Source organism: Leptodactylus fuscus, chromosome 4 (genome assembly GCF_031893055.1).
Source record: "Leptodactylus fuscus isolate aLepFus1 chromosome 4, aLepFus1.hap2, whole genome shotgun sequence".
NCBI lineage: Eukaryota > Metazoa > Chordata > Amphibia > Anura > Leptodactylidae > Leptodactylus > Leptodactylus fuscus.
In genome coordinates this window covers 220555994-220583983 of record NC_134268.1, presented here as the reverse complement: position 1 = coordinate 220583983, position 27990 = coordinate 220555994, and the positions used below count along the sequence as shown (strand labels likewise).

The following is a 27990-nucleotide window of genomic DNA, read 5'->3' as shown; positions in this document are numbered from 1 at the left end:
CCCCTCTCGGCCCCCCCGTCCTCCGGTCACCGTCCGCCCCTCCCCCTCACATTGTCTCTTTAAAGCACAGGGGAGGGGAGGGGGAGTCCAGGGCTCCTAGTCACGTGATCAGCTCCGGCCAATGGCGTGCGAGCCCCGGGCATCCCCCCCTCAGCAGAGCCGGGAATGTAACATGGCGCAGGCGGAGGATGCAGAGCAGCGGCGGAGCATGTAGGACAATAAGAGGCCGGAGCAGCAGAGCAGGGGGGCGGCAGACGGAGCCCCCCGAGCAGCCAGCCCAGCGGCGACATCACTAGCCTGTGTGCGGCCACCACACTGCAAAATGGTAGGTGAGGCGGTGCAGCCTGTGTGTGCGGCCTGCACCGGGGGAGGAATGTCTCCTGCTGCTCCAGTGTCAGCCAGCCTGCATGTCAGCCCGGCCGGGGGGGGGGGCTGCAGCCTGCACGGGGCAGAGGCTGGAGGTGTTGGGGGATGCATGGGGTAAGGGGGTGCACAGTGCAAAACATGGGGTGCACAGAGGGATGCATGGGGTGAGGGCGTGCACAGTGCAAAACATGGGGGGCTAAGTATTGGGAGGGATGCACATCATAAGCGGGTCTGCACAGTTCAAGGCACGGGGTGCACAGAGGGATGCATGGGGTCAGGGGTGCGCAGGGAAATTAATAGAGTAAGGGGGTCTGCACAGTGCAAGGCTTGGGGTGCTAAGAAGAATGCAAAGGATAAGGGGGTGCATAGAGGGAATGTATAGGGTAAGTGGTCTGCACAGTGCAAAATAGTACTAAGTGTTGTATGAGCACAAAGTCATGTATATGATATGTGGGTGTATAGGAAATATTGGGGGATGGGGTGACCTCATAGGTAATAGGGGGTGCAGGGAAAATGTGCATGATATATAATGGGGACGGGGTGAGAGCATAGGTCATATTGGGGAGCTGCAAGGGGCGAGTGCATTGGGTGAAGAATAGGGAATAATGGTGCATGAGGCAACGTGCAGGTTATTTGGGGGTCAAAGGGCAATGCTCAGGGTATCAGGGGTGCAGTAGATTTGGGGTGGCTCCTGGTCTTGTTTGTCTCAATACTTGGGGGCTGCTGGATGATGACAGGAGGGGGGATCAGTCACTGTATAGGTCATAAACCTTGCAGCAGTTGTCCTGATTTTTTGGTGGTGCCCCCTCCCAGATACCGGGGCGTCTCACATGGACTTCTATATGGAGCTTCTATTCTGATCATTTTGGCCTATTCTCCATCTCTCGGTTTTAACCTCTGCAGTCCTGGATGAGGGAGACAGTGACACCTGGACCGGCAGTATATAGCGGCTGTGTATACTGGTGCAGTGTGTGCAGGGCTGACCTGGCTGTAGACTCTGCAATACTTGCTGTGAATTCATTTTATTTCTTGTGATTGTGGATGAAGTTGATGATTCGGGGGGGGGGGGGGACGTCAAATTGACACGTGATGTTTAGCTTCAAGCTCATCATAGATCAGGGCGCTGTTCACATTACTGTTGTGGCTCACATTTGTTTTTCGAGGTTCTTCTGTCAAATCTGGCCCGTCCCCTGGACTTCTCATGGTTGCAGTTTGATTTCTGCTCCATGTCCATAGTGTTGCAGACTTTGACTTTACAATTTAGAACAAAAAGCCCAAATGTGATCCCCTGTGACTTGGAGAAGTGCATAGAAAAAAAAATCCAAAATACTCTGTACCCCTAATAGGTGATCAAGGTTCTTCTTTGTGTAATACCTTGCTTCTCCTGTGGTGGCGCTCTAGGGAAACTGAACACTTGTTACTGATCACTGCTAGTCAATCACTTTTTTTTTCTTTTTTTTTTTTTTTTTTGTTAAATCCATGACAAATAGCCGTATACGTGACCTCGGAGGTTGCTGCAGTAACCAGAATGAAGGCCCCCATTGTTTACCCCGCTGCTGCATTTGGAGAACTAGAAATTGATGCAAAAAATTACTAGAAACCCCCTATAAATACAGCTGTATTGGGGATGAATGAGCGTGAATTTTATATTCCCATTCCCCCCCTTAAATTTGAGGATAAATTATGGAGCGCGCGGCGGAGCCGTCACCCATAGCACCCAGATCCCGCCTCGTTTTCCGGAGTCCCTTTTTTGGTAGCAGAGTGGGTGCTATGGGCCTGACAAACCTGCGTCAGTGAGGTTGATGACAAGGTGCTGACGTAGATTTCAGTCCTTGATGTACCCCCTTTTGAGGGCGCGGTCAGAGATGATAGTTGCAAATTTTTTACATTTCTACAAAACCAAATAAATCCCTCCCAAAACCTCCTAAATAGAAAACTGGGCAACTTTGCAGCAGGTGCGATTTAATCATTTCCTATTGTTTTGTCTGTGCGGCTCCTATACAGACTTGTGTGTCTCTGTGGTAACAGACTACAAACAACCTCTGTGTAGTCTGAATCTGTAGTCGTGCTCCCTTTACCTCCTGCTACATTACCAACTATACGTTAGCACAAAGTAGGGAGCAAATGGCGGTATTTGAGGGCAGGATGAGTCTGTACAGGGTTTGCTATAGCCATAGATGTTTAGTAGGGGTTATTGGGGGCAACAGGAATCCGAGATACCTGATGCTTGATGGGGTGGACCCGGGTTATTGGTTCCCTGCAAAATGAGCTTGACCCAACAACCATGTTATAGGTATGACCTACTTAAAGGGGTTGTGGTCTATGTACATTATATAGTGCTCGGTATTGCAGCACAACCATGTGACCAATAGCTGTTGTAGCTGAAAAAGTGATGCTTAATATTCTAGTCCTGGAATGCCCCTTTAAGAATGGAGAAAGGCCAACAGCACCTTGGGATCCTTGGACAACCAGACGGTGAGCCAGGACAGCCGGATGCACAAAGACCGCCCTCGCCAAAACGTAGTCAAGCTTGGAACTTCATTGGTACCAAAAAAACGTTCCAAGCTTGACTACATTTTGGTGAGCACGGTCTTTGTGCAACAGGCTGTCCCGGCTCACCGTCTGGTTGTCCAAGGATCCCAAGGTGCTGTTGGTTGTTCCTTTCTCGGTTATATACGCTGTCAAGGAGACGTCACGTGTTTAAGCCCTGTACCCGGATTTAGGGTGTTTATAATATGATTAAGGTTGTTCACATGGAGGAGAAGGTGGCTGAAACCTTTTGCGCCTTGTGAACATTCCACGCGGCTAGCCGCTACTGGATGCCGGTGCAGCATCAGCATTCTGTCGCAGCATCCCGCTCCTGTCCCGGATGAATGGGCCTAAACAGGACTGTGTCTCGAACCGCGGACGCCACAGCAAGATAGGGCATGTCGCTTCTTTTTTCCGCTACTAGCTAAGGAGGGGGGGGGGGAGCGAGCGGCTCCCATTGAAGTCAGTGGATCCATTTTTGCAGGTGGATTCTGCATCTAAATTCGCCTGCAAAAAACTCAGTGTGAACATACCCTTAAGGTGAGAGTTTCTGCTGTTTTTTCTTGTTGTGCCGCCTCAATTGGGATGGTATCGCACTACGCACAGCTCGGTGCTCGCTTTTTTTTCCCTCTCATTTAAGGATGGAGGCGCACTTACTTGTTGTCCCCTTCTTGCCCCATTTGCACTGTCACTGTGTGGTAATAGTGCCAAAAGGGGTCAACAACTAACCCTATGTTCACACTAGCCTTGAGGGACTCCGTCCTCCATTCCTTGGAAACCCCACAGACCCCCATTATAGTCTATTCCGCTTTTTAAGCAGATAGTTTACGTTTTTCGGTCTCCAAAGGACGAAAACCAGCACAATAGTGTGAAGCTAGTGTAAGTGTGTCCTTCTGGGATCCATATTGTTTTAGCAGGAGAACGAAACAAAAATGTTGCGTACATGTAATATAAATGTTGCTTTTACTCCAGTCACATACAAAGCTGCGGTGTTATCTGCAAAGTTGCATGACCATTGCACAAAAGCAAGTTCCACAGGGGCGGCGAGATAGCTGAGCGCTGTACTTTGGTGATTTCCTGCGCCCCTATTGATATGAATGGGTCAGTGCCTGGGATTCCTGACCACCACTCCATTCAAAGCCCCTGATCAGTGGTGGTCTGTGCAGTCGGACCCCCCCCCCCACTGATCTGCAGGTTATATGATGGGGGATCACTTGCTTTTATGGTGACACTCCTCTAAGGGTATGTTCACATGGTGCTGTCATATTGCTGTGTTTGCACTGATTTTCTTTGGGGCCTTATGATGCCACAATTTTCGGACTTCAGTAGTCGTGTTGCCCGTAGCAACAGACAAGGGTTTGGTTTCATTTTCTGAAAGCTGTAAGCCAATTGGTTGCTAATCGAAGATTGTCTGTCTGTCCGTTAAAAAGTTGTAAAATAAAGTTGATAAAAACCAGTAGTGAAACTGCTGCAGCCAATCACATTTCATGTCTCATCCTCCCAGGGCAGCTCACAGAATGAAAGCTGAGCTGTGATTGGTTGCGATGGACGACGCTGTTGTCTGAGGCCTAGCGTAAGAGTTGTATAATGGTAGGGTCGTCTTTATGTTCACCTTGACCCTTATGGTGTAATATAGATCATTCCAGACAAATGGCCGCCCACCACGGCTGTCCCCACAGTCAGTAGGTTATAAAGGATGTCACACTTGGGCCTCATTCACAGGGTCGTCCTTGGTACCTCTTGGTAGGACATTTAAAGGGATATTTTGGGCACCCTATATAACCGTCTAATTGGTGACCCTCCAACATTTGACAATGGGGTTGTTTGTGCCCCATTCAACCTGACGTGCAAAACACCCCCGGACTTGTGATTGGTGGGAGTCCCAATGGTCAGATCAACAAGTTACCCCCTACCCTAACAATGGGGGGTAAGGTGTGGAATATCCATTAAGGGCTAGTTCACACGGGGATCCCCCGCGCATCTTGGTCCTGATTCTGATGCGGGACGTCGCATCAAAATTGGATCAAAATACGCCTGCCACGACTGTCGCAGCTTACACCTCCAGAGTAGGCTCAAATGAATGGGCGCAGTCCGGAGGGTGCTGCCGTGAGGCGGACGCCGGGGATGAATCGGCCGTGGAGTCCGACTGAAGAAAGGGCAGCTCGCTTCTTTTTTCCGTGACCTGGAACATACCGCTCATGGAAAAAAGAAATCTAGCGGTCTACCTAGACCTCCATTGTGAGGGGGCGGATCCTGAGCTGGATTCGGCGTCAGAATAAGCCCCCTCTTGCCCTTAAGCTTTGCTCTGCCAAAAAAACCAAATCCTTAAGTCCTGTTCCTTGTGAGGTCCTATTTGGTGAATGAGTCTTGCAAACATGGAGGGAAACAAAAATTAGGGTTTTTTTAAAAGAAAAAAAAAATGCATAGAACATCACAGGCTGATATAGGTGCGCCCCATAACAGTGCGCCATTTATGTGCGAGTTGTCCCACAAAATTATAGAAGCAAAAGAGTCTGAACTTGTCTAATGGGTCCAGCACATAAGGGAGGACTACCGTGCCCGGCCGAGTCTATTGACTTATAATCATACTTGACGAAATCGGGGCATGGAGAATGGCGCTTCATGTGCCATATTAATAATCAGGGGTGGCCATAAAATAAAAGCATGCCTGCCACATTTTTGCGCCGCATAAAGAATAGCAGGGAGTCTGGTAGGTTTCTGCTAGGCCTCCGTGTGGTCTTTCCTAATTTTGGGAGGGTCACAGGCATTCTGGGTTAAATGATAAGGCTGAGTTCACACGTGGATTCTGCTGTACATATCCCGGTGCAGTGCGCAGCATCCCGTTGTGGCTCTCTGCTCCAGATTAGGCCCCAATGAATGGTGGTGTCGCAAGGCGGACGCCGGGGCTGAATCAGCCGCGGAATCTGCTTGAAGAAAGGGATTCACGGAAAAAAGAGCGCTAGCGGTCGACACAGACCTCCATTGTGAGGGGGCGGATTATGACGTGGATTCAGCGCCATAATCCGCCCCATCTTGCCCCATGTGAACGATCCCTAAGGATGTTTACGGTCCTTTTAAGGGTCATGTCACAAAAACAATCCTCCTGTACCCCTGCGGTAGAGGATGAATTGCTGATCAGTGAGGTCCAACTGTTGAGACCCGCACTGATCCCGAGAGTGGGACCATCTTACCTCCGTGGTCCGTGTAGTGGTGGTGGATACAGATGTGCCACCACTTTGCACCTTTCATGTCAGTGCGAGCCAGTGCTTGACCGGGAGGGGGGGGGGGACAACTTTGTCCTTTGTGACTATATTTACAATGGGGTAAAACCCCCTTATTCTCAGGATTGGTAGGGGCTCCCGGGGTCCGAACCCCAACAATCAGCAATTTATCCCCTATCCTATGATATATTTGTGACACAACCTCTTTAAAGGGATTTGTCCACCAGTGCACTTTAAGTGCAACAGGGAAGGGTGATATTTGTAGCTGGGAGAGAGGGGTCCTTTATACCCCCAATAGAATTGAGTGATGGTCCCACAGACCTGCTACCACTCCATTTATATTTACAGGCCTGGCAGTGCTGCAGTGTAAAGCATAGGGCGGGACAGAGCCTGAACTTCTGATGTCACTGAAGGTGTAAATTTATACAGGTCCAAGGAGGGCCCAGGAGGCGGATGTTAGACTGTAAGGTGACAGTCAGTGGTGTCTCTTGTAATCGCCACGTACAGGCGGAGTCGTTTTATGACCCTTTTTTTGTTTTGGTGTTCTCTGGAATATTCTCTGGTTCAGTCTTTACCGCTCTGCAGTGTTCCTTGTATCTCTGGCTCTGATCTTCAGGGAAGCGTCCTGCATGTTATATAAAGCCGGAGCAGTAATGCGGAATGACCCCACGGTCAAGGACTGTAGCAAGGAATGTTTCTGATTGATTAAACACCGCTGCAAAATAAAGGGGAGATCAGCCGGCACCTCATTGCCTGTAATGTCCTGTGCCAGTGCTGCAGAGCCGCCAGTGACAGCACCAAGGCCTGATGGGCAGTCATAGAGGTGAGCAGAGTGTTCAGCCCTACGTATACCCCCGACCCAATCTAACCCTATAGGAGCTAAAGTATACCGCTCCACTCCACAACATCCTCTCCGCTTACTGCCTGTCACACAGATGATTATCACTGCAGATAATCCTAGTCATACATGTCTGAATGTGAGGATGATACAGCTCTGAAATATATAATGGCAGAATAGTGAGCACAGCTCTGGAGTATAATACAGGATAAGTAATGTAATGTATGTACACAGTGACTGCACCAGCAGAATAGTGAGCGCAACTCTGGAGTATAATACAGGATAAGTAATGTAATGTATGTACACAGTGTCTGTACCAGCAGAATAGTGAGCGCAGCTCTGGAGTATAATACAGGATAAGTAATGTAATGTATGTACACAGTGACTGCACCAGCAGAATAGTGAGCGCAGCTCTGGAGTGTAATACAGGATAAGTAATGTAATGTATGTACACAGTGACTGTACCAGCAGAATAGTGAGCACAGCTCTGGAGTATAATACAGGATAAGTAATGTAATGTATGTACACAGTGACTGCACCGGCAGAATAGTGAGCGCAGCTCTGGAGTATAATACAGGATAAGTAATATAATGTATGTACACAGTGACTGCACCAGCAGAATAGTGAGCGCAGCTCTGGAGTATAATACAGGATAAGTAATGTAATGTATGTACACAGTGACTGTACCAGCAGAATAGTGAGCGCAGCTCTGGAGTATAATACAGGATAAGTAATGTAATGTATGTACACAGTGACTGCACCAGCAGAATAGTGAGCGCAGCTCTGGAGTGTAATACAGGATAAGTAATGTAATGTATGTACACAGTGACTGCACCGGCAGAATAGTGAGCACAGCTCTGGAGTATAATACAGGATAAGTAATGTAATGTATGTACACAGTGACTGCACCGGCAGAATAGTGAGCGCAGCTCTGGAGTATAATACAGGATAAGTAATATAATGTATGTACACAGTGACTGTACCAGCAGAATAGTGAGCGCAGCTCTGGAGTATAATACAGGATAAGTAATGTAATGTATGTACACAGTGACTGCACCAGCAGAATAGTGAGCGCAGCTCTGGAGTATAATACAGGATAAGTAATGTAATGTATGTACACAGTGACTGCACCGGCAGAATAGTGAGCGCAGCTCTGGAGTATTTAGGAACTTATTCATTGGTCTATATATTCTGCATTTTGTCTGTGTGTACTATTACTTTGTATGTTTTCTATTACAGTCAGTCACTTATATATCTGTAGTCTCCTCAGTGAGTAGTTAGTCGTTGTCCTGTGCTGTTCAGCTGATTGATACTTGCTGTTTTCCTTGTGTTATTGATGCAGTTGCTTCCTATTGACCCCAGGGGGCCATACACACAGTCCCTAACACTTCTCCTAAATAGCTATAGATTGGGGGGGCACATTTGCTGCCTAGTGACTAGTGTGGCTACCTGCAGCTGGAGGGTGTAGTATTGCTTGCGGACCCTTTAGATTAGTCGGTGACTATGTAATGTACGGTCCTGCAGATGATTGTTCTTAGCTCCTTTCACATGGAGGTGTTGCTGCACCATGCAATGTTTGGGCACCTCCTAATTCTGTCCTGGTAATTTCCTCCAGGGCCCTGTTAGGAGTTGCTTTATATTTTTATAAATCGTATATAAAATGTGTATAATTTTTTTTTTTTTGTATTGTCTGTCTTGAGGTTCAGGGCGGACTTGGTGTATCCAGGACCTTCTCTTCCTTTAATAGTCTTTTATGTGTGTTGATATTTCCATGCACTGACACTTACATTAGTTTTCTGATTATTACATTGTTACTGTGTTGCCTCAGTGCAGAATTATTGTGCTGTCTCTCCGGAGCAGTCGCTCCCTCCCTGGCCTTCTCCATGAACCACCGTCCTCTAGTGTAACTTCTGATGAATGGTCTCCTCTTACTCTGGTGACCCGATGACCGAGGCGTCTAATTAGAGCAGTGCGGGGAGATGGAGAGCAGGAGGAGGGGGTAGGGGGCGCTGCCGAAATAAAAGCAAATGGCTTGTTTAATAGGAGAGTAAAATCTCTGAACTGTATGTGATGAGCGCACCGTAAATCAGGGGGTGATAAAGCCCAACACCTATAGAGGGGGGGGGGGACAGAGAGGCCTCAAAATATAGAATGTGTGGTTTTAAAAAAAAAAAAAAAAAAAAAAAAAAAAAGTCACTTCCTTATGAGAAAATTCACCTAAATTCCCGATCACATCTGTTATATTGAATGCAAGATGGCAGACAGTATGATGACATCATCATGTATAAAGCAACATCCATGAGCATCAGAATAGTGAGCGCAGCTCTGGAGTATAATACAGGATAAGTAATGTAATGTATGTACACAGTGACTGCACCAGCAGAATAGTGAGCGCAGCTCTGGAGTATAATACAGGATAAGTAATGTAATGTATGTACACAGTGACTGTACCAGCAGAATAGTGAGCGCAGCTCTGGAGTATAATACAGGATAAGTAATGTAATGTATGTACACAGTGACTGTACCAGCAGAATAGTGAGCGCAGCTCTGGAGTATAATACAGGATAAGTAATGTAATGTATGTACACAGTGAGTGCACCAGCAGAATAGTGAGCGCAGCTCTGGAGTATAATACAGTATGTAACTTGAAGGAAGTTTCCTGGATAATGCTGACAGTCCAGAAGGGTCTCTTATGTATTGGCGAGCAATAACCTTGTATTTCTGTCTGTTCTGTGGCCCAGGCTGACTGAATCCATTAAATATTTTCAGACTCTCAGCTGTTTTTGCAGATTTCCACCTTGAATTTCTCAAATTTTTTTTTTCGTCCTCCCCTAGACTTCTGTGCTTTTGACAATCACGATGTAAGAGCACTCACAGGAACACCTAGTGCAGGACCAGCGCCCGCTCATGACCTCCATGTACAGTCTTCTCCTCTGACCCTCGGGCCCCTCGGCCATACTCCTCAGCTGTGGTTGGGTTTGGAGGATGGGAGTAGTGAAATGATGATGCTCTGACTACATGGAGGTCATCCCCTGGTTATGATAACAGCGCTCTGTGGGTGTCAGGCCTGACTCACTGATCTGCATTGTCTGCACCCCGGGGACCGAACATCTGCAAGATTTTGCTGAACCTAGTAAATCTAAGCTGAGCGGCTCAATAGTTCTTAGTGGCCAGGGGGTCAAAAAACTTAGATTTGGTGCCAGCAAGAAGTCAGATGAAGAATCATCAGGTATTTTTGAGGATCTCATGGATCCTCACCCCTCCAGGCGCGCAGAAGGGACGCTGCAGGTATAGATTACGTCCATGTGTAGTGAGACGTGGCCGATCTGTGGTCTTCCATCCTGTACAGGAGAAACCCTGGGACACCATATAGCGTACTGGTATTAGTCATATGGGCAGAAAGTGAGGAATGACATTACAGTAAGGCCGAGGCCACGTGTTGCAGATTGTGCTGCAATTTTGTTTTTTTTCGCCAAGTGACAACGGCACAGAGCAGAAGCCCACGTTGTGATAAATGGAGGACAGAAGGCCCTCTAAAGTCATCTGAGTGCATATCATTAAAGTCAGACCCCCCTCGGCCTGCTCAATGTCTCCTCTCTGCAACATATGTGGCCTCAGCCTAAAGCAGCGTCTCCGCGGTGCGACACTTCACCACTCCGTATACAGGCACCATCGGAATATAGGACAGAAGGGGCCGGGACTGGGTAGACTTAATCATTTGCAAAACTGTGAAATCTACTAGTTCAGCAAATCTGCTGTGTCTATTCTATTTCAGGTACAATAGCCTTCCCATCGCTCGTCCCTTCTGTCTGTAATATTTGGGAGAGGTCTACGGGCAGTGCGTGGCACATGGGGCATCGCTATCCTATGTCTAGATGGATAGATAGATTATATATTCTTTGGCATACAATAATGTCATATTTTCCCAAGGACACATAGATGACACCCGGATAACATCAGGGCGCCTTCTGTGCGTCATTCATTTTGGTGAGGGGTTCCGATCCATCTTCACACAGCAGGATGGGACCTATTCTCAAATATTGGAACATGGCGAAGCTTCAGGAGAGTCTCGGGCTGCGTACTTGGGTGTGTACATGGGGCTCTGTTTCTTTATATCACTATTGGGAAGTATTTCAGGTAATTGCAGAGAAGTCTCCGGTCTCTATCCCCTGTTGTGATAACCCGATAGTGTGCAGGGATTGTTGTCATGGCCGTCATTGGTTTGGTCTCTCCATTGATAGAATATGGCGATAATGCCTGGTACCGCAGCTGCAGGGAAGTTGATCTCCTCTCGTCTGTCGTGGTTTGTACCCGGGTCATTCTCCTTCCTTGAGTAGTAGAATCATAGGGAATTGCCTACATACATGCAACCTATGGACAGGTGTGGTATAGGAATTGTAAGCAGCCATTTCTTTCTTTCTTTTTTTCTTTTCTTTCCTTCTTTTTTTCTTCTTCCTTTCCTTCTTTCTTTCTTCTTCCTTTCCTTTCTTTCTTCTTCCTTTCCTTTCTTTCTTCTTCCTTTCCTTCTTTCTTTCTTCTTTTCCTTCTTTCTTTCTTCTTTTCCTTCTTTCTTTCTTCTTCCTTTCCTTCCTTCTTTCTTTCTTTCTTCTTCCTTTCCTTCCTTCTTTCTTTCTTTCTTCTTCCTTTCCTTCTTTCTTTCTTCTTCCTTTCCTTCTTTCTTTCTTCCTTTCCTTCCTTCTTTCTTTCTTCTTCCTTTCCTTCTTTCTTTCTTCTTTTCCTTCTTTCTTTCTTCTTCCTTTCCTTCTTTCTTTCTTTCTTCTTCCTTTCTTTCTTTCTTTCTTCTTCCTTTCCTTCTTTCTTTCTTCTTCCTTTCCTTTCTTTCTTCTTTCTTTCTTCTTCCTTTCCTTCCTTCTTTCTTTCTTCTTCCTTTCCTTCCCTTCCCTTCCCTCCCTCATTTTAACAAAGTTGTGAGTTGTCAGAATTTCTTCATCCGTTAGCGCCCAGGTCCTGGGACTCTCATCAGTCACTGGAACAAAGGGGCAGAGTAGTAGAATAAATGGATAAAACATCAAACGTGGGGCAGGACTAGGACTTGCTCCTTTTTTTTTTTTTTTTTGTTTTTTTGCAGCCTAGTCCTATGACCCCAATGACATTATTGGATCTGTTTGATATGTTATACATTTGACTGTGGGCATGGAGTCTGTTCACCAGCCATGCTTCTACAGCCCCAATCATTGCATGTATAGGAACTGGCGGAAACACGACCACAAAACCAGACAGGAATAGGACCTGTCCTGAGTTGCGTGGGCCAACAGAAATGAATGGGTCAGTATGCTGTGCGGGAAAAACACGGATAATGCAATGAAAGGGGTTGAAGATGTTGGACTCACACGTGCAAGTTTTGTGCCAAACACAAGAAAAGATGGGTAAAGAGCAGCCGGTTGGTTTTCTTTTTAGATCCAGTTTAGCTCAAAAACCCGCACCGAATACTGTGTCTGATTCCAGTCCAGGTTCTATTGGGCTCAGATAAATTTGATAGTTTTGCTTGACCCATAACTTTTCCTACATTGACTCTTTCTCTCTCATCTTTCCACAGTTGATAGTTGAGAAGACGACGGACTACCCCTCCACGGAGTACTCTCTAGTGGAAGATGTCGCCCTTCACTTCACCTGTTTAATGGACAGACTCAACGAACAGCGTCTGTTTCAGCCCGACCTCTGCGATGTGGACATCGTCCTGGTCCAGCAGAAGAGCACCTTCCCCGCTCACAAGGGCGTCCTCGCTGCTTACAGCCAATTCTTCCATTCTCTCTTCACCCAAAACAAGCAGCTCCAACGGGTGGAACTTTCCCTGGAAGCCTTGACCTCTCGAGGTTTCCAGCAGATACTCAACTTCATCTACACCTCTAAGCTATTAGTCAACGGCTGCAACGTGCAGGATGTACTAAACGCCGCCGCTGTCTTACAGATGAACGAAATAGTGACGTCATGTCAGGAGCTCATACACAGCAGGTCCTTGAACCTGTCCATGGCCAATGATATTTTGGACACAGAGGACAATAGAAATGAAACCAGCACGGTCATGCAACCTCAGTTCTATCGGGAGATAAAACAAGAGGTAGATGCGCCTCCCACAAAAATTTACGCCCGGGAGGGGAACGATCCCTACTCTGTTCGAGTAGAGGACAGTGTGAGTAAAGGACACCTGCCCAATGCCACATCACCGAAACAGTATTTCAAAGATGAGGAAAGGAGCGGGGCCCGGATCTGTAAAATCGAAGGGGCTGACTCGGAGGAGGACATGGAGAGCCAAGAGTCCTATAACCGAGAGCAGATCATCGTAGAGGTCAACTTAAATAACCAGACACTAAATGTTTCTAAAGGGACTGAGGGGAAAGGGGGTTCGGACCCGGTAACTCTTCTAGACCGATCCGACGGGGACGACCGGGGGTCAGAAGAAGACGGCGATGACGAGAACGAGGAAGAAGGAGGCCTGGAAGAGGAGGAGGACTTCCTTGACATGTTGGAGGATGAAGATGACGACATCTTACCAAGCGAAGAAGACATAGAAGAACCCCAGGAAGAAGAAGAGGAGGAGGAAGAAGAAGAAGAGGAGGAGGAGGAAAAGGACAATGATGATTTAGCAGAGACAGCCAAAGATGAAAACTCCCCGGAAGATGGGAGCAAGTCGCCAAGTGAAAATGAGTCGACCAAGCTGAGGAAAGGGGCGAAAGGGTCTCGTAACCGTTCAGCTGGTGCGAGGCGGAAGAAAAAGGGACAGGATGCTTTGGGGCAAAAGGCCAAATTTGATGAGAAGCAGCACTTCCCCTGTAAGAAGTGTCCTAGAGTTTTTAATAATAGGTGGTACCTGGAAAAGCACATGAACGTCACCCACAGCCGCATGAGGATTTGCGATAAATGTGGCAAGAGGTTCCTTTTGGAGAGCGAGTTGATGCTTCACCACCAGACGGACTGTGAAAAGAATATACAAGTAAGTCTCTCGCTCCGCACTGACCGCACAGTGTAAGTCCGGTCTCAAAGCACCAATGCTGCCGGCTCCTTGTCTTTCGGAAGGTAAGATGGTAGCGGTATGTCACTTCAGCAGAACACAACTATGAGGCCGTCTCCAGTCACACCCAAAGCTGCATGTATAATGTTCCAATCTGTTAGTGGTCAGACGCTGCTTTGCATGTGACTGGAGTATAAACCATGATGTAACTCAATATCCGAGTGTCTGCTTGAAATCTGGTTGATGTTAGTTCACATTTGCGCCGCCTGCCAGATTTTTTTTTTTTTTTTTTTTTTTTTTTGGTTGACTGGCATGTCTTGGTGTACTCCGACTCCACAGACCTCTGATATGTGGTGTTCAGTATGTTTTATCGCACACAGGTGGATATCCTTGTATCACGTGTATTGTAGTATTATTGATTGTCTTGCTGAAGGGATTCGGTGTTTTACAGAAAAATTTCTGGGGCATTCAAAGTCCGCAGCTCTTTCCTGATAAATTTACGCCTACTTTTCCATTGCGTCCTGCCCGTGTGAACAATGCCCCAAACTCCTAATTGGTGCAAATTTAGCTGGAGTTCTGGTGCAGTTAGCTGAGTAAATATCCCCGTTCTTTTTGCCCATCCCCCCTCCTTCTAATGCTAAACCATATGAAACAGGTTGGGTATGAGCTGATTCTCCACCGCCAGTGTCAAGGCAGCAATATTTGGTGTGGCTTTTGCTCTTTGGAGGCGGAGTCCTGGAAGTGATGATCCGGCCCCCGCAGATTTAGCCCTGATCTCATCATTATCCTGTCTGTCTTGGAAGATATGAAGAGACAGAAGGATTGGAGTGAGCTTACACCCATAGAAGATCTGGGCTTAGTTCTCCAAGATGGCGGCGGGAACAACCTCCCTGCTGAGGTCTGCCAAAAACTGTCCGCAAGTGCCAAGAAGACCTGATGGAAAGCAAAGGGCAAAGGTCACACCAAATATTGATGGGATTTATCATTATTAAAAAATGTTTATATATATATATATATATATACACTCGAGTATAAGCCGACCCGAATATAAGCCGAAGCCCCTAATTTTACCACAAAAAACTGGGAAAACTTATTGACTCGAGTATAAGCCGAGGGGGGGAAATGCAGCAGCTACTGGAAAATTTCAAAAATTAAAATGGTCTGAGTTTTTGGGGGCAGGAGATGCTGGGGAAGGGGAGGGGGTCTTTTGGTTGTCTGTCTGCCCCTTCCCTGAGCTTGAGGACTGTTTTTTCTTCCCCCACACCAGTCTGGCTGAATATAGGGAATCTGCAGTGCTCCTATTAACCCCTTCCCGACGGAACAGGAGCACTGCAGATAACCTATATTCAGTAGACCGGGCACTGTCAGACACAGGGATACCTAATGTGTATGTGTGTCACAGTCATTCTCTACTTTTGTATGTTTTCTAGGGAAAGGAGTGATCTAGAACTTTTATTTATTTTTCTTAATCTTTCTTTTTTTCTTTTTTTTTTTGCACTATTTTATGGGAGATTCTATACATTGATATTGTGGCTGGTCATAGACCCACCCCTCCTAAAAAAAAAAAAAAAAAAAAAAAAAAAAAAAAAAAAAATTTTTTTTTTTTTTTTGCTGACTCGAGTATAAGCCGAGGGGGGCTTTTTCAACACAAAAACTGGGCTGAAAAATTCGGCTTATACTCGAGTATATACGGTATACACATAAAAATACTTAATGGGATCCTATCAGTCATAAAAAAAAAAAATTTTTTACAGGTACGACGTCTGAATCTATTCGTCTCCTACCTTTCGACGTCTTCTCCGCGCCGCCGTTCGCCTACAATCCCGGTTCTTGTCGGTATGTAAATGAGTTCTTTCGCAGCACTGGGAGCGGGCCCCAATGCTGCCAGAGAACTCTCTCCAGCGCCCCCTCCTCTTCTTCAGCAGCGTCATCTTCAGCTTCTTCTTCTGGCCGTGGCTTGTAACTTCTAAGGCCTTGGGCAGAGCAGACTGCACATGCCCACAGGCCACGAGAAAATGGCCACTTACAATACTGTGCAAGCGGCCATTTTCTCGTGGGCATGAGGCCTGAGGCCTTAGAAGTTACAAACCACCGCCGGAAGAAGAGGCTGAAGATGACGCTGTTGAAGAAGAGGAGGCGGCGCTGGAGAGAGCTCTCTCGCAGCATTGGGGCCTGTCTCAGCGCTGGGGCCCTCCCCTAGTGCTGCAAAAAGCTCATTTACATACCGACAAGAACGGGGATTGTAGGCGAACGGCGGCGTGGAGAAGACGACAAAGGGTAGGAGACGAATAGCCTTTCTTAAGCCTATTCGGACGTGGTACCTACAAAAAAAATTGTGTGTGTGTGTGTGTGATAGGATCCCTTTAAAAAAAAATAAAAAAAGTTCCCAGGCCTGGCTAAGTATCAAGTGTGGTGTCCAAACGATCCCACCAAATTTATGAAGAGTCACCCAGCAGACGCTGTCTTTCTAAGAGAGAGTTACGACCAAAAACCAGAAGATGCGATTACGGTGATTTATCTAATGTGGTGAAAAGGAAAAATGAGGCAGTTGCCCATAGCAACCGGTCCAATGTCCTCCGTCTACGGTCCTTTTGACAATTCTAGTAGTAATTTGGTTGGTATAGACAGCCGCTCCCCTGGACCGCCCCCTATAGGATTATGTAGTAAAGTGCTGATACTGGCGGATAAAAACGGTCCTATCATGGAGGCCGACCTGAATGACAATACATAGATCTATCACCAGAGAACAACAGTGAGCCGCTGCACTCCTCTGGTAATGGGGTATGTCAGTGAGGCTAAGCATGAACCGATCAGCTTCTATTGGCTCATACAGGTCACATGATGTCCTGTGGAGGAAGGCGCCTGATGTGGAGGTCAGCGGTGTTCTTGTGAATATGTCAAGAACGGTAGAGAGCCGAGACCCAGACTAAAATCTTCAAAAGCATCTGATTTATCTGCGCACCAAATTTGGGGCAAATTGTAGTCACAAAGTGAAATAAAGACCTACGATCCCTACAGCGATGATCCAGGAGAACCGACTACACCACACTGGGCAAAAACTTTCTTCCCGACTCCAAATTTGGTAATGAGAATAAATCCCTGGATCAGCACCTTCTCTGTAAACCTACAATCTATTATTAGGGTGACTTGTGTCCCTCCATGTAGTATTAGATCGCCATCATCTTGGTGTGGTAGCTGCTGGTACTACTACTGGGGTACAGCAGTCCTTAGTCTGACTACTGTCACTGTAAGGCCAGGTTCACATGGGGTATTTTGGACCGGAATTTGACACGGAGGCCGCCTCAGGTTCCAGTCCTAAAAACTGGATGCCGCTGCAGTGTATCGGCATCCAGTCACGGCACTCCGCTCCGGTGTAGACCCAAATGAATGGACCTAGTCAGGAGGGAGAGTGTCTTCAGACGGACGTCCGGCCACGGCATCCGCCTGAAGAATGAACATGTCGTTTTTTTTGTTTTTTTTCGGGAGGTGGAACAAACCGCTCATGGAAGAAAGAACTGACCGGCTACCATTGATTTCAATGGAAGCCAGGTTTTAGGGGTTTTTTTTGTTTTTGTTTTGGTCAGGATTTTGAGGCGGATTCCGGTCAAATTTCTGAATTTTTCAACTTCGTAAAAATTCAGGGGTAATTCCATACAGAATCCAACCCAAGCGTATCTGACCCCCACCAATCACTTATTGATGACCTGTCTTAAGGACCCTTTAGGCCGGTGCCCACTGTTCAGAATTTTGTCTTCTGACTAACGCCCTCGGGCCATGGGCTCCATAATGACCTATTGCAGGACTCTCAGATGTATTTTCACTGTGGGTCATAAAACATCAACTTTTTTTTTTTTTTTTTTTTTATCTAAGTTTCTGTCTACGTGTTGGTCAGCCACTTCCCACCCCGTTAGCATGGGAGTAGCCTCAGGGGTGCAGAGGTAGCCGCCCTGGTGCCTGTGGGAGCCCAATAGTCCCTGTACTATCAGTATTACAAACGTAGGCGGGGACCCTGTTGCAAATTTTGTGTTGGGGCCCTGGAGCTTTTGGCTTCTACCAATTAGGTCCTATGGCGGTCCGGTCCTCTCTCTCTGTGACCTGGAGGATTGCTGATGCCTGTGGACGACACGGACTTCGCGCCGATTTGTTTTTGCTGCTTGTGAATAGTTACTGAGATGTCTTTATGTGACACTCTTTTTGGAAGCATTTGTAAGGTCAGACCCTAAGGTTGGACATTGGGGGATCTGGCTTAACCTCTCCATTCTAGGCCATCCCTTGGGTGTTGGATGAGGTTGAGGTTAGGGCTGTGGTATGGAGGAAGTTGGGTAGCCCGTCTGTCCCGGTTGGGTAGCCCGTCTATACTGGTTGTCCAAATTGGCTTAGTTCCACTGACATCCCCATAGTTCATCAGGCCACAGGGCTGGGGCTGACCATTCTAACCAACCCCATAGTATTACCCCCTCCTCCACCAACCTTCACCGCCGGCACGGTGTAGTCAGACTGGTCATGTTCTCCTGACACACAGTGGCTCCTATTGCTGGACCTTCTATGATGTCACTAATGCGTGTATATAGGTGACTGCAGGATGAGGGGCTGGATTATATACATCAAGGGGGCTGGGGCAGAAGGTTTAAAAGCTGAGGAACAACCCGCCTCTTCATATAGTATTTCATTAAGTTGCTCTTCAGGTTTGAGTTGAGCGAACTTTAATCCCAATCCTTTGACTGTTCTTTTGTGTGTCCCCCCCTTTAAGACCGTCCCCCGTGTATTCAGCCTAAGCCCTTTACTGTCCATACACAGACCCTAATCCCGGTCACACAAGGCCCAGGTGCACACACAAAACCTTCTTATAGACCCATTCACATGGGGCGATCCGGACCGGAAAATCCAGTCCATCCCTTGTGTGCACGGGGCCGAAGGGGCACTCATACTGCCGAAAACTGGGGTGACGTGACACACTGGGCTTTATATTAAGTGGCCTTGTGATTTTGCTAGAAATCAAGTGAGTGTCCCCTGCTAAAAGGACGGCCATTACTGTGTTTTGTGGAGAAATGTACCATTTTCTACTCTATAGTTTTACCTATTATGGAGGTCAGGAGGATTTCTGCCGGCCATGCACAGCCGTGACCTCCAGACCTCATGTACAGAAGCCAGGAGTAATGCAGAAACCTTCTAACACATGGAAATAATAAAACACAATTGATATTTCCGTCTCTGAAAATTTTTGTATTCTTTTTTTTTTTTTTTTTTTTTTTTTTTGTCGGTCATTTCTGTACCCCCAAAAAATGAAATAAAATGTGTTTGTGTGAGACAGTGTTCAGGGTGTTTTTTTTTTTTTTGTTTCATTCTTTCCCCCCCCTGTAACATGAACTCCCACCACCCTCCCAATGACCCTCATAGGTATAAAATGGATTTATTGGGATTGGATGCCCTGATTGTGAAAGACACATTTACCCCTTCCCTTGCCAGTGGACAAATCACAAAATCTCTCTAATCTGTGGGCAACAGGAAGTGTTCATTTTCTCTGCAGTGCCTCCAAAGGGCAGACAGGGAATTACACTGTGTACACATAAATCAGTGGACAGGTCGGGTCCTCCAGAGAGAGGACCAAGAGTTGAAGATCCTGAGGAGTAACCCCCTCTCTCTAAAAAAAAAAAAAAAAAAAAGGGTCTTTCTGGCCCTGATGACCTTTCCACTGGACACAGAGACCCCATACCGATCAGCTGATCAGGCTCTGAAAGTAATAGGAGCAGAATATAGTATTAAAAATAATAATAAAAAATACATATATTATAAGTTTAATAACCTAAAAATGTGTTCCCGCGCTCCAGCCTGTGATTCGCTCAAGGACACGAGCGCTGCGTACAGATGACTTTCTGCTGTGGGTCACAATCTGCTGTCCGGCTCGCTGCCTCATTGAGCAGGCTCATTTTGTGGAGAGGAAGCGCTAATGTCCCATGAAACGTCCTCCTAGACCCATCTGTTTCCATATGTCTCCCGGTAATCAGGCCGCACGTCACGTTTCCTAAAGTCAGGCCTTTTTTTTTTTTTTTTTCCCCGGGTTTATTTGTGGTGATTTGTAGTACGAAACAAAGTCGCGAGCTAAAAAAATAAATAAACCCAATATGGTGATTTTTTTTTCCGTTTATGATCACATTCATTTCAGGGGGGAAATTTTATTGAAATATTCAGTTGCTCATAAACGAGTTAGTTCCCAAATTTTGGACTTTAGTTGTGATGGGCCCCCCGTTGTCTCTACTCGTTTTCTCTTTTCACCTATATTGGCCCACTCGGACGACACGCACAACTCTCCCTGTAGCTTTGGAAACCGACACAGGGGCGGCCATCTTGCCTGAGCTTTTTAGCTACTTTAACCGCATTTAGTGATCTGCTTTACAGCCGACTCATCGAAGTCTATGGGAGTCTTCTGTGCAGGGATGGGGCGGAGATGAACTGGGACATCATGATCACTAGGTGTCCCGAATTTTTCACATGGCGGTCACGCAGACTAGAGTCAGCCTGCACGTGGACCATTGTAGTGAAGGGAGCCATATGTAACATGGAGTGTCCCCTGTCCTGCCCACGTTCGTGTGGAGTCTGAGCTTTCTGGGTACTGACTGTCCATTGACCACCTTCTGACTTTATTTTTTGGGTTGGGCCAAGATGACCTAATTTGGGTAGGTCACGTCTGATTGGTCTGTAATAAAGCGCTCGTCTCCGGGATGTTGCAGAACTACAACTCCCAGCATACTCCGACAGCCGACGACAAGCCTCCACCATTCTCTAATCTGAAGTTTTTTTGTAAACCCTTTCTTTAAGACGTAGGGTGATTTATTTCAAGGTTGATTTGGCACCTCGAATTCTGACCGATTATGGCAAAAACCTGACTACGACGACAAATGTCGGTGGAGAAAAATTAATGATATCCTCTAATAATGACTCTCCTCTTGTGACTATAGATCCTTTTATTCAAGGCGGCGACACCCGATGACCATCTTGTCCTTGTCTTGCAGTGTTTAACGTGCGGTAAGACCTTTAAGAAGCTCTGGTCCCTTCACGAACACAATAAGATCGTCCACGGTTATGCAGAGAAAAAATTTTCCTGCGACATCTGTGAAAAGAAGTTCTACACGATGGCTCACGTACGAAAGCACCTGGTCGGTGAGTAATGATCCCGCGAGGAGTCCTCGTCCTGTCTCCTCATCCGCTCACCCCCGACGTACGATATGGATCATTGTTCGGCCTGCGCTCCACCGGGATCGCTCACACTCAGGAAGATTTTCCAAAAAATCTCACCACTGGCTGTGACCTGTGCGGAGATCCTGGGTGCCCGGAGTTATCGGTCACTGACTTTCTGTATTCTCTAATATCCGGCCGCTCGGGCTGTCGTATAATGCGGAATCTCACAAGAGCCGAGAAGCAATTAGGGAGTTCTCCGACTAAAACACTCAGCGGCCGCAGCAGATTTTCTGCTGATGTCTTAGTTTTGCACTTTTCTGCTTGAACATTCTTAACCCTTAGAATTTTGGCTTGTATACGCCTCGCAGATGATCCTATAATCCCGAATATTTCCTAATATGGCACCTATCAGCTGTCAGTGCCAGGTCCGAGGTGTTTTGCCTAAATCTCAGCCTTCGGTACATGGCTTTGGGAGCGTCCATCTTGTCCTTGGGCTACTATGAGCAGCTTTTAGATATAGACTTCTCAGGGACCCCAAGATCCTGCCGTCTGTAGATGACTTGCTGACTAATATGGGATAGGGTAGAGGGCATGCTTTATGACCTGTGAAGGGAGGGGGAGGTGGTGGGCTATGAACATGAAAGCATGGCTTTCCCCAAAGTGGCATCTTTACTTTGACAATAAAACTGGTTAGGGAGGGGGAAATAATGCCGGCCACTGTCTGCTTCTGGTTAATAGAAAAGAAAACGTGGGTCGCCTGTTAGTTTTAACAGGATCTTCCAAGACGTACCTAGGATAGGTCCTTGTTATGTGGTTGGTGGGGTCCAACACTAGGGGGCCCCCGCAGATCAGCTGTTAGAAGAAGCTGCGGCGTTCAGGTAAGCAGTGCAGCCTCTTCATTGAATACCAAGCACAGCGCCGTAAATTGTATAGTGGCTGTGCTTGGTATTGCAGCGCAGCCTAATTCACTTGAATGGAACTGAGCAGCTTCTGTACCCTGTGACCATGAATATGACGCCATTGGCTTAGGAAAGAGGCAACTGTGCTTTTCAGTCAGCTGATCTGCGTGGGTTCCAGGTGTCTGCGCCCATTGATCTCCTATCGACGACCTGTCCTAAGGAAACACAAAAAGTCTTCAAGTGTGACAGCTTACTCATGTATCCCAGGTGATATCCATCCGCTGTGTGGTTAATAGGGTATGGGAGATGCAAGGAATCCGTCCGGGACGCCATGTGGTGTATACGCCGCAGCTTGTAGTCCCTGCAAAGTGGATAGCGAATCCTAACCGCGCATTATAGCTTTCCAATTATCAGATAACTACTGGGGAAACCTGGTGGTCAGACCCCAAATCTGAACAACTGGGAACCAAAAGGCCCCCCCCCCCTCCCAGTGCGTGTGTGTGACAAGTGATCCATTCACTACTAATCTTGACCATACAATCTGATCTCAGGATTGCACAGCCTTATATGGCGGTAATAGTTGATCTTCTCGGCTGCAGATAATGATTCTGTGTCGTCTTTCTGCTTTGACAGCTCACACTAAGGACATGCCATTCACGTGTGAAACCTGCGGGAAGTCCTTTAAGCGCAGCATGTCTCTGAAGGTCCACTCTCTGCAGCACTCCGGGGAGAAACCCTTTAAATGTGAGGTGAGACGCCAAAAGATCTGACGCATCTTAACCCATTAATAACCTGGGAGCTTTGGTTTTCAGGTACTTTGATATTTTGCTCACATGGTGGTTTACTGTGGCCCCTAACAAAGTCTGCTAGGCCAGAAGGGAGCGGGTCAGAGGCGGACTGTTCTATTGCAGGGGCCACGGAAAAAAGGTTCGGGGTCCATTCTACCTGCTGTCAGGAGATAAGGGGTTAATGGACTCCGCAGGGACAAGGCTAGGATGGTTTATTGCAGCCCCTGCCCTTCCCGATCACTGTATACACAAGGCTCAATGAGTGCTGTGTATACAACTATGGGATCCGTCAGGGTGCAGCTTCGTCCCAGGGAAGTGGTCATGTGACGTGGTGGGAACTGTCCGAGCTACGGTGTCCTAGTAGGCCCAGATCAGCTCAGCAGTGTATACCAGGAGCCCGTCATGCAGTGGTTAAGAGTCCTTGCTTTGTTACCTCCAATGGGTCGCCTTTTTGATGACATTGCTATAAGGGCAGTGTTGGCGGTTTGGCAATACCTGCACTTACTGATGTCAGACAGTACACACTTCATTCCTTCTTACAGTAAAGAACCTTCTTAAGGATAATCCAAGGCGTTCATTATTTGCTGAGATTTTTCCCTCTAGGCATTTGGCAAAATTACAATTTACTGTAAAAAAAAAAAAAAAAAAATTCCAGAGTGTTACTGCATATTAAGAATCCATTCTACTACTGTATCCCCGTGCGGTGAGAGCTCGGCATGTTTAGCTGTCAGGCTAGTCTGAGCTGCCGGACCACCTTAACACCACACACGTGTAGTCATAGTATAGACGCCATGTCGGATATATCTGGCACCAGTTTATCTTCCTGAGGAATATCAGGCAGGTTTTTTTGTTTTGTTTTGTTTTTTTTTTAAATTTATTAATATTTTTATTTATTTTTAATCCAAACTTCCTGGAGTAAAAAAAAAAATTGCCTATCACCTGGGACCGTCACAGATCAGATGGTTGAGGAGGTCACAGTCTCTTCACTGAATACCAAGGACAGTGCCGTACATCACTTAGTGGCTGTACTTGGTATTGCAGCTTGGTCTCACTCACGCCTGAGCTGCTGCTGTGCCACGTGACTGACCGTGAAGGGTGCGGTGTCTTCAGCTGATCAGCAGGGGTCCTAAGGATAACTCATCGATATACAAAATCCCCTTTAAATAATGTACATCACATTCCCGTACTAAAATAGATGAAATAGATATAATTTTATAAAATAGGAATAATTTCTTCTCTGGTGTAACCTGCGATATTGAGAATTTTTAGCTACCCCTCATCTGTTGGGTTTTGCACTTCGTTGTATCTCAGCCATGTCTTCGGGACCTTCCTCATAGTAAATGTTTTTGTTTTCCGGCAGAACTGCCATGAGCGGTTCCAGTACAAGTATCAGCTACGATCGCACATGAGCATACACATCGGACACAAGCAGTTCATGTGCCAGTGGTGCGGCAAAGACTTCAACATGAAACAGTATTTCGATGAACATATGAAGACACATACTGGTAAGAAATATCATGATCCAGCTTATTACTTCACTCAGGGGTTTACAAGGCCTTTTCTCATTGTTATTATGTTTTGCCCCGTACTCCCTGAGCCTGGATTCATCCGCTCGATCATAGAGAGAACTGTGCAGCCCTGAGGTCTAAAGCTGCACAGTTTTCTCTATGATCGGTGCATTGTAGAAGCAGGAAGCGGAGCTTCATAACATGTTATATTCTGCAGCAATCACTGATGTCCTGACATACCCAAGTACTGCCCCATTGTACAATACGGAGTTCCCTCCTCTGATGGTGATGGGTATCCATATAAAATCTACTGTATGACTCCCTAGTGCTCTCACCCCTGTATCGGTCCTGCTATAGTCACATACTAAGCTTCATGTTCCAGGTAATGCAGTGTTCGGCCCCTCTGATATAATTCCTTCTGTTCTGTTATCTTTCAGGCTGCGTCCTACAGTAATGTATATTATAAATGCTGTGATTGTATAGAAGCCCCCGCTCCCCCGCCCGCAGTCTTGCAGGATGGTACGCTCCTGTGCGGTCGCTTGCTCTGCGGCTCGGCAGCGAGCGAGCATCTGTCTAATGAGGACAGGGAGTTGCCTGAGGGTGGGATTAGCGTGACCTTTATATAGAAATATGATCTTAATAACCCCCATTCATCTCCTCTTTTGTTAGATGGCGGCGCGTTCGCTGCATTGTGCTCATTTCCTGTGATGTGAGGAGCTTTCTAGGACAGAGGTGGCAGGTTCTGTGCTATATATTGCACCGATGGCTCCTCCTGCTCTGCCTTGTCTGCTCATTTTATGCAGAATTTTTGTAATGACAAAGAGGACGCTGCAGCGTTGCATATAGTGGACGACCGTCAGCCTCTGTAATGTCACCCACCGCCCTCCACTCCTCTTTGGTGGCACCCTCTGCTCCTGTTTTCTCCTCCTCCTTTTCAATGACAATCTCTCCCTCCCCCCCCCCCCCCCCCTTCTCCGACATCACCTACCCCTGTGCTCCTCCTCCTCGGTGACTGCCTCTGTGCTTCTGCTCCTCGGTGGCTACCGCTGCCCCTGTGCTGTTCCTCCTCCTCGGTGGCTGTCCCTGTGCTCCTCCTCCTCAGTGGCTCCTTCTCCTCCTCGGTGGCTTCCCCTGTGCTCCTTCTCCTCCTCGGTGGCTTCCCCTGTGCTCCTTCTCCTCCTCGGTGGCTTCCCCTGTGCTCCTTCTCCTCCTCGGTGGCTTCCCCTGTGCTCCTTCTCCTCCTCAGTGGCTTCCCCTGCCCCTCTGCTGCTGCTCCTCCTCGGTGGCTGCCCCTGCCCCTCTGCTGCTGCTCCTCCTCGGTGGCTGCCCCTATCCCTCTTCTCCTACTCATCAGTGGCTGCTCCTCCTCCTCAGTGGCTGCCCCTGTGCTGCTCCTCCTCGGTGGCTGCCTCTGTGCTGCTGCTCCTCCTCGGTGGCTGCCCCTGTGCTCCTCCTCCTCGGTGGTTGCCCCTGTGCTCCTCCTCCTCGGTGGCTTCCCCTGTGCTCCTTCTCCTGTGTGGCTTCCCCTGTGCTTCTTCTCCTCGGTGGCTTCTCCTGTGCTCCTTCTCCTCCTCGGTGGCTTCCCCTGTGCTCCTTCTCCTCCTCGGTGGCTTCCCCTGTGCTCCTTCTCCTCCTCGGTGGCTTCCCCTGTGCTCCTTCTCCTCCTCCTCGGTGGCTTCCCCTGTGCTCCTTCTCCTCCTCCTCGGTGGCTTCCCCTGTGCTCCTTCTCCTCCTCCTCGGTGGCTTCCCCTGTGCTCCTTCTCCTCCTCCTCGGTGGCTTCCCCTGTGCTCCTTCTCCTCCTCCTCGGTGGCTTCCCCTGTGCTCCTTCTCCTCCTCCTCGGTGGCTTCCCCTGTGCTCCTTCTCCTCCTCCTCGGTGGCTTCCCCTGTGCTCCTTCTCCTCCTCCTCGGTGGCTTCCCCTGTGCTCCTTCTCCTCCTCCTCGGTGGCTTCCCCTGCCTCTGTGCTGCTGCTCCTCCTCGGTGGCTGCCCCTGCCTCTGTGCTGCTGCTCCTCCTCGGTGGCTGCCCCTGTGCTCTTTCTCCTCCTCGGTGGCTGCCCCTGTGTTGCTTCTCAGTTTTTAATTTAAATTCTTTTTCTAGCTTCTACAGATTACGCTGTGTGAATGTAGCCTAAGGGCCCGTTCGCACGGAGTAAACGTGTGTGTATTTTGGAAAAATACACGTGTAAAAATAAGACTCCGATTGACTTCAATGACATTTTACATGTGTATTTTGACGTGCTTTTTTACACGTGTAAAAAAAATGTCATTGAAGTTAATGGGAGTCTTCAGTTTACACGTGTATTTTGCTAAAATACACGCGCGTTTACTCCGTGTGAACGGGCCCTAAGAATTTGCCCGTTTCCCCAGTGACTTGGCTTTAACGTCTTTTTTTTTTTTTCTTCTCTTCAGGAGAGAAACCTTTCATCTGCGAGATCTGCGGCAAAAGTTTCACCAGTCGGCCTAACATGAAGCGCCACCGCCGGACACATACCGGAGAGAAGCCGTACCCCTGTAGCGTATGCGGTCAGCGCTTCCGATTTTCCAACATGCTCAAAGCTCACAGGGAAAAGTGCTTCCAAGGTGGGAACCCCCCCACTCCCGGGAGTCCCGGCACAGTGGCGAGTCTCTCGGCCTCCTCACAAAGCGGCAACTCACCGAGCCAGTCCAGCCCCGGCCTCTCCCCTACCTTGCCTCAGCATCCTCTCTCCTTGCCCCTCCTCCACTCCCTCCCGCACAGCATGCCTCCGCCATCTCACCACCTGCCTCCTCCGCCCCCGCTCTTCCCCGCTGGCCGTATAAACTCTAACACCAACTAGACCAAGCTAAGACTGGGCCGACCGTTCTGAAGCGCTCCCTCCCGCCTCCAAGACAACGCTGTGGCATCATGGCCGATACAGATTTTTTTTTTTTTTTTTCCTTTTTCTAAACATTTGTCCGTCTCTGTTCAGATGTGATGGAGGGGGAGGAGTCAGACGTCCCGGCTCTTCACCCGCCATCGTTGCGCTCTTCTTGCACATGCTTGCAGCATTAGGATACAATGGTGAGGACAAAGTGCTACAAGCCGATTCTCGCTCCTGTGCTCTTTGTGTTTTTAGTACATATTAATGTTAATATGGGAAATTCCTAAATTTTTTATTTGTTTTTTTTGTGTTTTAACTTTGCATCATGTTTTATTCTCACGTGAAACTGTCCGACTACGCCAACTGCACCGAAGCTCAGAGGTCATAGATGTGCACAGATGGCCCGGGCCTCAGTTGGGGGGGGGGGGGTAGAAGGGTCACCATGTGGTTGTCAAAGCTCATGGAAGACGCCGGAAGCCCCGTCAGTCGTGGAAAGCGCTATCATGTGTCGTAGTGAATTCTAGGCCTAATCCGGCACGTCCCGGTGAAGCCGATAGAGAAGCTGCTTCACCTCCCGCTCTGTAAGTGGGTTTAATAAACCAGTGCACCCAGAAAAAAAAACAAAATGGCCGCTGGAGGTGGCCGCCATATTGACTGTGTCCGAGACATTTCATCACGGTTGTTCTTTCGTATGTGTGGGTGATATGGACGGAGTCTGTTCCTGTTACATAAATAGGATTTATTTTCAAGTTTTGATGTTTTTACATTAATTCACTTTTTTTGGGGGGGGCAAAATTTATCAGGCCGAGGCACCACCTGTTTTCTGGAGTGGCGCCCCCTGAAGGGGAAGGGTT

The 27990-nt window shown here is 47.7% G+C and overlaps 1 protein-coding gene across 1 annotated transcript; it reads left to right on the top strand.

The window, feature by feature from the left end:
* Nucleotides 1-150: 150 nt before the first annotated feature.
* On the top strand, nt 151-27990 carry ZBTB47 (zinc finger and BTB domain containing 47). Its single transcript, XM_075271830.1, has 6 exons — nt 151-325; nt 12512-13906; nt 20935-21082; nt 22633-22748; nt 24148-24292; nt 26706-27990. Exons 1-6 carry the CDS (start codon nt 323-325, stop codon nt 27110-27112), a joined length of 2214 nt encoding a protein of 737 aa, XP_075127931.1. The 5' UTR covers nt 151-322; the 3' UTR covers nt 27113-27990.